Source organism: Gavialis gangeticus, unplaced genomic scaffold (genome assembly GCF_001723915.1).
Source record: "Gavialis gangeticus isolate Ggan-Ray unplaced genomic scaffold, GavGan_comp1, whole genome shotgun sequence".
Classification (NCBI taxonomy): Eukaryota; Metazoa; Chordata; order Crocodylia; family Gavialidae; genus Gavialis; species Gavialis gangeticus.
In genome coordinates, this window is record NW_017728992.1 from 158868815 (window position 1) to 158879480 (window position 10666).

General features: G+C 42.7%; 1 protein-coding gene across 6 annotated transcripts in view; it reads left to right on the forward strand.

Annotated features, from left to right (window-relative positions):
- Positions 1-10666, forward strand: part of MATN2 (matrilin 2) — a 120369-nt gene that overhangs the window by 103918 nt on the left and 5785 nt on the right. For all 6 annotated transcript variants that reach the window (XM_019527974.1, XM_019527973.1, XM_019527976.1 and 3 more), the window contains 4 exons: positions 3142-3294; positions 7793-7852; positions 8392-8502; positions 8825-8920. In XM_019527974.1, coding sequence (XP_019383519.1) covers positions 3142-3294; positions 7793-7852; positions 8392-8502; positions 8825-8920 — 420 coding nt within the window. The remainder of the gene's footprint in view (positions 1-3141; positions 3295-7792; positions 7853-8391; positions 8503-8824; positions 8921-10666) is intronic.

The following is a 10666-nucleotide window of genomic DNA, read 5'->3' on the forward strand; positions in this document are numbered from 1 at the left end:
AAGAGAAGGCTGAGGGGGGATCTTGTGGCCTGTTATAAACTAGTCGGGGGATCAGCAGGCATTGGGGAAGTCACTGTTCCCCCGAGCACCGCCAGGAGTGACCAGGAATAACGGTCACAAGCTGGCAGAGGGTAGGTTTAGGTTAGACATCAGGAGGAGCTATTTCATGGTCAGGGCGGCTAGGATCTGGAACCAACTTCCAAGGGAGGTTGTGCAGGCTCCTACCCTGGGGGTTTTTAAGAGGAGGTTAGATGAACTCCTTGCTGGGGTTGTCTGACCCCAGTACTCTTTCCTGCCATGGCAGGGGGTCGGACTAGATGATCTGCTCAGGTCCCTTCCGACCCTAGAAACTATGAAACTATAAATTGCTTTATTGTCCCTATCTACTGTCCTTGTGGGGAAAAAGAAGCATGTAGAGGTCTGTCTAGCCTCATGAGAGATTATGCTTAGATTTTAAACAAAGACTGGTGATTTTGACCAGTAAACATGGTTCTGTATGCCTGTAAAATTCTACTCCAGGAACAAGATGGCAAAAACCCATTCTGATCAGTTACCTGTAACAAGAATCACTGTTTCTGCATACAGACCTGATTGAAAGAATTGCAAACTTTCCACAAAAAAGGGGGGGGGGGGTTCCTCAAAACAATCAAATTCTGTTTTATTAACAGTTCTTCTAATAGTGTGGGGTGATGGACTGTGACAAATACAGTTGCCAAACCCCTAGGGGATACTTGAATCCATTATCACTTCCCACTTTATCACTTGATCAAGTGATGCACAGCTGAACACAAGCAGTGACACCAATTCTTGTAGCCCAGGTGATATCCCTCTTGTAATGAGAAGAAAGGAAGTAAAATTACAAGATGAGAAAGGAGCAGTGGGGTAATGTTCAGAGTAGGGACAATAGCTTGCAGTCTCAAAAATCCATAAAATGCCCCTTTTTAAACTTTTGAAAATTGGACTGAAAACTCATGGTTTTAGTACTGAGACAAGTAGGGTCTGGAAGTCTGCATCAAACCATGCAGACTTTGTGGAACAGAGGATTTGGAGAGCAGTGCAAGTCAGTCCCACTTTTACTAAAGAACACATCAGTATTGGATCACATATACTTGCATGTGAGACACTATGAGCCAAATACCTCCCCAGTGTAATCCCATTGTAGGCCATGTCTCTATGAGCATGAATTTGGCCCTGAATGTTCTGTTACTGATATCAACAAGTCTTTAAAAAGCAACAGCATGAATGGTCCCATTCATTAAACTGAATCAGCCTCTATAATATGTTGGATGTTTTATTTTCCTGGCTAGCACAATGTCAGACACAATCTTGATAGAAAATAAGGACAGTGCATAATATAATGTTGAAAGTGGAGATAGATAAGATGCATTTATTATATCATCATGCCCTTCTGCACTGCCAGAAGGGCAAGAGATAGAATTCAGAGTGGGTACTCAGATGTTATCAACCAGTAATAAAGAAGGAACATATGAACATATGCCACATCCTACATCTTATCTGAAACAAAGCACGGAGGCATGGCTATCTGATGCCTTCTATGTGAAGTTTTTTTCTTACAAAGAGCTTTCTGGCCTTGAAAGATTATTGCTGCATTATTTTTTCAAAACAGCTAGGATCTCAGGCAAATATCATGTGTTCATTTCACCGTGACGTTTTGCTGATAGGACAAGGCTCACCATTAAACACTGTTCTTAAAAATCCAGGGCATCAGTACAGTGAGGGCATTTTCTAATGCCAGGCCTGACATAACCAGAAACAAGTATAGTAGAACCTGGATACTTCTCAGGGTAGGTTCCTTACCCTTTTCTGAAGATGAAGATTTGTGAACTAGTTAGGTAGTTGCTGTGGCTCTGTATACCCCTATGGGGGAATCACCGAGGTGTCATAGCTGCAGCTTTTATTTCAAAGGGCATTCCAGTCAGCCATGCACAGCCATAGCTGCGCTCCATCTGCACGGAAAAGAGGTGCCCTTTGGAATATACGCCTCGGCAACCTTCTATCCACTAAGTGGGTTGTGAACTACCCAGCTCCGAACAATTCAGGCTCTACTTTACTCAGGTTAGACTACAAGTTTCATGCCAGCTGCTGGAATAAGGGATATGAAGAGTGCTCCATCTTACACACAGTGTGTTTGACATCCCTCTCATAAGAGGAACTTGAGAGCTATTTCCCCCAGCCCAGCTCTCAGGGTGAAAAAGAGCATTAACCCCCTGAAACCAGGCACTTCAATCATACAGACCGTGGGCCAGATCTGGCTGGTGCAGCTCCTCGAGGTGCCAGTATTCCTGTTTCAATACAATAGCTCAGGTACCCAGAGAGGTAAAAGCCATTCCCTGCCCTATCACCTGTGGAGCCCAATAGTCCAAAACTGGCCCAGGAGACCAAGCAAGCTAGAAACCCCTGCCTTAAATTTTTTTTTTTTTTAAAAGACTTGTGTGTATGTAATGTCCCAATTTCCCTTCTAGGGGCTGCCAGTGCCATTGCTTAGGTTGATCCAAAATGTTCTCTCTCCCTGCATCTGCTCTTTCAGTGCTCTTTCAGGGTTCATTTGTCAGTGGCAGCCAAGCCTCTAGGGTTTTTTAAACTGGAACATTTCTGGTTAATAAAGTCAACAGTAAAGCACTCCATTACTAGAACAACACAGAACTTGGGGGCTTACTCTGCACTGTCTTTCTGCCACTGGTGTGTGCAGCACCTCCGCTGGCAGAGTTACAGTACCTCAACAAGCAAAGTAAGGCTTCTGCTGCCATCCAGCAGCCAGCTGAAGGTGTGAGAGACACTACCAGACCTTCAGTCAGCTGCCAAGGCCTATTCAGCAGCTCATGGCTTCCTGAAGTGCCCTTTGTTTGTGGTGTCCCAGCTGCTATGCGGACTGGCCAGAAGCACATGAGCATGCATGCAGTCTGGCTAACCTGGTGGGGAAGCTGCTGCAGAAGTTCTGGTGGTGGAGCCACTGAGTGTATACCTCAGCAATGTGTAGCTGGAATTATCCAAACACCATCTTTGTATCCATATTTGTGATGCTAGGTAATTAATTAATACTTGCATTTTCCTTTCAGATGGGTGGCGGATCTGAATGTTGCTCTAGTTAGTAATAGCATGCATTTTTTTTCTCGCACCCAGGTATAACTATCTATGCCGTTGGAATAGGAAAAGCAATTGAGGAAGAACTGCGGGAAATTGCTTCTGAGCCATCAGACAAACATCTCTTCTATGCTCAGGATTTCAGCTCCATGGGGGAGATAAGTGAAAAGCTAAAAAAGCAAATCTGTGAAGGTAACATATGCCACTTTCACTGAGAAAAAAGGAAATAGAAAAGGAAATACTGTAGCTACTTCTAGTAATGGATTTCAGAACCAGGACAGAACATTAGAATTATGTTGTCTAACCTCCTTCATAATACAGGCCCAGGATATACCACATAGTGGTTTATCTGAAACATGAGAAACTTGAGTCACTCAGCAAGAGTCATACTTTGACTGCTTAACATTTGAAGAACATAAAATCTTAATCTAGGGCCAAAGGCACAGATCATTTTTTCCTTTTCTTTTCTCAATTCCAATAAAGGTATATATAAAACATACACTTTTAAAACCCAAAAGGGTTGGGAGTATACCCTCCCCCTCTGTGCTGCAGTTAGATCAGCAACTCGCTGAACTGCACCCTGCTAAAGCAACATGATTTAATTTGTTAGAACACTGGGGAAAATATTCAAAATTATTTATGTTTTATTGAGCAATTTGAATTGCTCTTAGGCCTGTATCAGTAGCTTTGTATTTAAGGGTTCTTTTTAGCATTTCCAGAACAAGTAGCTTAATATAATCAGGAAGTAAACAGGGAGAACCTCAGTTTGTACAGAAGCCCATGTCTTTGATTCTCCAGCTCAGAATCTGACCCACACATTGTGTAACAAGTATGAGACACTCGCCTGTGAGCTCCTTTGTAAAAACAGCAGGGAATCTGAGTTGGAAGGGATATCTGTGCACCAGGGACCAGGCTATGCTCTCTGCCCCAGTCATAGTTTCATAGTTTCATAGATTTAAGGTCGGAAGGGACCTAGTAGATCTTCTAGCCCGACCCCCCGCCAGGGCGGGAGAACAACAAAACCCCAAAACAAAAACGGGACTCAAATGAGTCCAGCCAGGTAGGCATCCAGCCTCTTCTTAAAGACCCCCAGGGTAGGGGCCAGCACCACTTCCCTTGGAAGTTGGTTCCAGCTCCTAGCCGCCCTAACTGTGAAGTAGTTTTTGCGGATGTCCAATCTATACCTCCTCTCCATCAACTTGTGCCCATTACTCCTTGTTATGCCAGCGGGCGCTAGGGGAAACAGCGTCTCCCCCAAACCCCTCTGGTCCCCCCTAGTGAGTCTATAGACAGTCACCAGGTCCCCCCTCAGCCTTCTCTTGTGGAGGCTGAATAGGTTCAGGTCCCGCAGTCTCTCACTGTAGAGTCTGCCCTGTTGTCCCCGGATCATGCGGGTGGCCCTCCTCTGGACCCTCTCCATGTTGTCCACATCCCTCTTGAAATGGGGCGCACAGAACTGGACACAATACTCCAGCTGTGGCCTGACCAGCGTCGCGTAGAGGGGGAGGATCACCTCCTTGGCTCTACTCGAGATGCACCTGTGGATGCACGACAAGGTCCGGTTAGCCCTGCCAACCATGACCTCGCATTGTCGGCCCATGTTCATCTTGGAGTCAATAATGACTCCAAGATCTCTTTCTGCCTCCGTGCTCTCAAGTAGGGAGTTCCCCATTGTGTAAGTGTGCTGCTGGTTCCTACTGCCCAAGTGCAGCACCCTGCACTTGTCCGTATTGAAACGCATCCTGTTCCTGTTAGCCCACCCCTGTAACCTATCCAGATCCCTCTGCAATCTCTCACTCCCTGCTAGCGTGCTCACCTCCCCCCAAATTTTGGTGTCATCAGCGAATTTAAACAGGTTACTTTCCACCCCATCATCTAGATCGCTGATGAAGAAATTGAACAGCGCAGGCCCCAGGACCGAGCCCTGGGGGACTCCGCTACCCACCTCCCCCCAGGTCGAATATGACCCATCCACCACCACCCTCTGAGTGCGACCCTTCAGCCAATCAGTCAAATACTCCTAGCCCTTAAGTGTCACTCATTCATTCATACATCATTCTGAATCAGGAATCTCAAGAGGTTGCTTCATTTTCATTGCATTTAATCATTCAATGGGGAAGTTTTGTTTGTTTTTTGGTTCTGCTGTACAAAACTGCCTGGCAAGAGAGCACACGACAGGGGAAAAAGAATCTGAGGAATCTGTTTACTGTCTATTCTCTGCCTTTGCCTCAATCCTAAATATCTTACTGCTAGGTCCCTCTGATCTGCAGAAAAATAATATGCATAAAATTAACCCTTTTGCTGGACCAACAAACAGCTGATGACACTCTTAAAAACACAGCAAGATTTCAAGTCCAAAATTCTCTGGCAGCTACCCTACCAATTTCTGTACACAGTCTACCCTGGCGGTCCATGCAGAAAATATATCCTTCAGGTAGCTGCAGCACCATTTAATTGCCATATATTTCATTTAGTTTTTCAGAAATGTGAGTTGCTAGAAAAACTTAAGTCAATCCTGCCCTCTAGTGTTTTTAAAGTAGAAACTTGTCCTCCAGTATTCAGCAAGCCTCAGTCCCACTATTCTGTTGCACAGCTTCCTCCCTGTTCCTCACTCATAACGGGGCACTGACTTGCATTTGTGGAATTCAGAGGCAGCCCAGGGTTTGTTGGGTGCTTCAAGACCAACTCTTTCCCTTCAGCTCAGGTCACCGGAAATTCCTGCCTCCTGCAGAGGAACAGGCTAACTGTTCACTTTCATTGGATTACTTTGTTTTGTAACTTTGATTTGTGTCCTTTTTTGTACATCCAGCAACTTTATTTCAGCTTCTCAACTAAGGGATTACTAGATGGTCTCTAGCCGTCTGTTCCCTCTGGAGTGTGTCCTTTCAGATTGTGCAGACAGCTTTTCCTAGAGTGAGTTATGATCTGCCACCACAAACCAACTACCCAGAGTAGGGAGTTTTCAGTCACAAGAAGCTTAAAGCCTTATCCCAAATCTCCCAGCCTGAAGTCATGGCTCTCCCAAGGCAGACTTAACCAGGAACATAACCAGGATTTCCAAGTAGAAGAAAACCCATCCTAGCCTGCTCTTACAAGCTAAAGGGCTATGATTTATATTGTTTAATGAATAGGCAGTACAAAATTGGGGTTCATGGCCTCCTTTTTCCCTTTCTATCCTGAGAAAGTGTTTTCTGGGGCTTTTCTCCTACACAAGAAACTGGGCTGTCCTCAGCTGACAACTATTAAATATTGTTCTGTTCTCACTGTTCAAAATGTGGGTGTATTTACTGAAGATGGTTAATTTCCTCATGGGCTTTTCTGTGGTGCTTATGACTATTTTATGGGAGTGCTACCCAATTAACTAATATGAATTAATTTCTTGTCACAGCACGCTTGAGGACCTGGTAATATTCATAGTTAACTGGTGTTTGACTGAGTTACATAAAACATATAACATCAAAAGTAATTTTGGGTGCCCAATTTCAGACACCCAAGACCTAACTTTTCAGTACTTAGCACTATGTAACACTTATATGCAAACAACAGTTCCTATTAATTTTAGTTAAAACACAGTTCTCAGCACTTCTAGAAATGAGACCCCACTACTTGAAGTTAGGTGCCCAGAACAGTGTAGGAATATCCGTCTGAGCCTATCAGCCCATCCAGTCAGTGTGTTTATAGCACTTAGCCCAATAGCACCCAATAAAGCAGTGGAGGTGGCAACACATCCATCTATTTGACTCCTCGACTAAGGTGACCAGACCCTCGTTTACAGCCAAGTCAACTGCAGTTTCATTTATTCATTAAACATGCCCGAGACCAGCTTTTTTAGTTGCTATGACTTCCAAGACTTGGCATCAGTTTATATTTTATATGAGAAGAAGATAGATATGGAGGTATTGCTGTGGATGTGAGGAAAAAGTTTTTCACAAAATGCAAAAAACCCTGAGGGCTCTTGGGAAATGGTTCTATCATTTCTTGTAGTCTTTAGCCTTCCTTTAGAAAGTTGTAATGAAAATTGACACTCATAGTTGTAAAGGTCTTACTTGTCTTGCTTGGTCTATCCAGTGTACCAGTTACTACAGGCAAGATGTTAAAATTCTGGAAAACCAAATCACAGAGGAAACAAAGGCTCCTGCTACAAAATATCTAGTGGTATTAAGTGGGGGGGGAAATGTACCACTCACATCCGAGGAAATAAAAGCATCTACAGTTCTTGCTGTGATGGAATGGTCTGTTATCCTAGTGTGGTAGTTAAAATTCTGCTTTATCCTGCCTTCCCCTATCCTGTGACCTGCCAATTGCTACTTTCCGTTTTGATGAGAACTGTGAAGCAGAATGAGTGACTTGTTGCCTCACTCAACTCCCCCACGTTAAATGAGAACTCAGCTTCAGTAAGTTCTCTCTGAAGGCAGCATTAAAACTGGAAACACTACAGCAACAGAATATTTCTGGTAAGTAGAGCTAAAAGGTTCTGTTAGAGCACTTAAGGGCAACACTGCCTTTTCTCCAATTTACATGGTAAGAATCATAATTACCTACTCACCACAAACAGGGAGATAAGCTGCTAGTAAGAAAAAATCTGTTCAGTAAAAAAGGGTCTTATTCTTTATATCAGAATTATTTGTGCAGTCACAGTTGCATTTCTCTGAATATGGTCTCATTCCATTTTGGTAATCATTTCTGACAGCTCTGGAAGATCAGGATGCATCAGCAGGGAGCCCTCCCAAGCCTGGTCAACATTCTTCAGGTTAGATGCTTTAACTAGGTGATCTGCTCCCCTCCCCGGTGTCATGTTGCCTCCCCCACCCCACTCCAGTTTTCTTTAGGGTAAGCCAACCACCTAGAGGGAGACTTGGACAAAAATCCTCCCCCCACCCCTGAACTTCTGCAGTGAAGCTCAGAACCTGTTCCAAAGCTACATGCTCTCACCTTATCACCATGTTCATTTGGATGCTGTTATTTCTCTACCCCAGCTATAGTTAATTTTATTTACAATCATGTCAGTCAGATCCAAAATGCTAGGGACTAACAAATTCCATCTACAATCCAGGCCTAAATTCACTACAGAGTACATAGATGTTGTTTTTGAAATCCTCAACTTCTATGGGTAAAATAAAAATCCATTGAGTAGTACTTCATAAATAGCTCCCACTAAAATGGATGAGTTCACTTAGTGAAGTCTGGCATAAGCGTGGCATAATCTAGTGTTACATGAAGTAGAATTGTCGACAAAATACAACAGTTGTGTTGTATAATCTGTTTTTTGGGGTGTTTTTGTTTTCGCAGGACTTGAAGCTGCTACCATAACCATCACAGACCTCCTGGCCTGCTCCAATTTTGCAGTACACCACAAGTATCTTTTTGAAGAGAGCCAGTCAAAGACAACAGGCACATCAGGTAATTGTCATTTACATAATCTTTAGGCACCAGGCCTTTTGATCACAGATTAGGAAAGATACACAAAGTTTGGAAAATCTTAGACAAACACCTGTGCCATAGCAGCCCTCTATTACCTGTTTCTTCATGTTACCCTAGTTAACTCTTCCACAATCCTCAATTAATGCAACTAGTTCTACACAATTAGGATTTGTTAAATGATCCTTTTGGTATTATTCCATGTTTCAATGCAAGGAAGGTACACTGAATATACTGTTCATTAGTAGCTTTACTACAGTGTCATTTTATGCATCACTGCTTTTAAAAATGTTTGTTTTTCCAGCAAATCCTCCAAAAGATAAAGACCACTGCAAATGTGAAAGTCTTGTGACATTCCAGAACTATGCAACCACTGAAGTAAGAAAACTAACTCAACGATATATCCTTTCTGAATGTTTCTTAGATCAAAGAAATAATGGAAGTTATGCAGAAGAGGAAAAAGGTTAGAGGATGCTACCCAGAACCATGCTTTTGTAGTGCAAAGTTTAGAGTACTCCATGACCCACAGAGCAGCGCGGTGTTGGGAAAGTAAGCCAGAGGCAAGGTTCTTAAGATTTTGAATCAGGAAAGGGCCCAAATGTTCTTTAATAGAGTTCATCTTCATTGTTCATAACCCTTGAATAGCAAACCAAAAATCTTTAGAGGCAGTGATGAAAATGGAAACTGAATTTGACCAGTTATCAGTCTTGTGTTACTTTGTTTCATTCAGAACACTGGCAGAACAGAAGGAAATGTGTTCGGATGAAAGGAGTCATTTAAAATAATATTCCAAATGAAAAAAGCATTGTTTATTATACCAGAACAATCATGCTGACTGATTTTAAAAACAAGCCCTATTACTTACAATGTTAAATACAAAACAGTTGGATATGTGTATACTTTTCAGAGGCCCCATTACCTCAGTGCTTTGAAAGAATTTTCCATGAGTTTGTGAAAGGTGTTTAAGTAGTCAAATAAGACACCCCACTCACTTTTCTCCTTCAGTAAAGGGAAGTATTGAGGATGAAGAACAGTAGGTAAAAAAAACAACGTCTAGACAGAAAAGCAACATTTTTTTCAAGGAGTTACACATGCATGCAATCTTTGCCAAAGCCAGCCAAAAGGTGGCAAACACCAAAACGTGGGCATAAGAACCACAGCTTCCTAAAGCAAGACTACATGTTTAAAAGGAAGCTGAAGTAGCATGGACGCTAAAGGCTTAGACCAGTAGTTATCAACCTTTTTAGACCCCTTAGAAAAGTGGAAGTGCCTGCTCCTAACTTTCACTAAATTTCTTGACCATGGAAAAATAGAGCAATTCTGTTGCAAGCAATTAAGACCACAACAGGTCACAACGTTTTTGATCATAACCAAGCCCTGACAGGATGTGGAAAGTAAATACATTCCTATAGCCCTTCTTACCTATGTGGCCTGATCCAGGTGATCCCCAAGAATACCTCCTGGCTCACCCCAAAGACAATGGTAGTGACAGCAGCTGGTAGTCCTCTTATATGTTCCCTCCTCTAAAGTGCCCCAAGCACTCGAATAGGGATTCAAACTTTCTAGCTCAATAAAAAATTATCTAAAGCAGTTGCACATAATTTATCTTCCTGTACACCCCTTGCCTAGATGTAGGACAAGGTTATTTTTTCTGTTGTAACCCACTGTAAACCAAGTGCTCCAACTGCTCAACACTGAAACCCCGAAGGACTGTTTTATTTTAGCTAGTGCCAAGCATTGTTCTTTTAGTGGCAATACAAGCTTATTTTATCCTGTTTTTTAATTAAGCAAATCCCTTAATAAGTAACGGCCTGTAGCTTGTGTGCAGACACTTGTTTTTATTTTAAGTTAGTAATGCTGTTGCAGATAAAAGGAACTCAAATTTTTTTTTGTAGCTAGCAGTATTATTTAGCTTCATAGCTCCTTGTGCTCTTACGGCTGGGCCTGTGAACGAACCAAAGGAAATAGGGGAAAAACAAAAACTTGAGAAGAGGCAAGCTTGGTAATGTGAAAGGCAAGACTACAAGCCCACAACCACTAGCATTTTATGGGGAAAAAACTCCACTCACAATTGTGTTTTTCATTCTGTAACAAGTCTGAGACATGGCAGCAGCAAAAAGTACAATGACAGTAGTGTCAGAGTAAC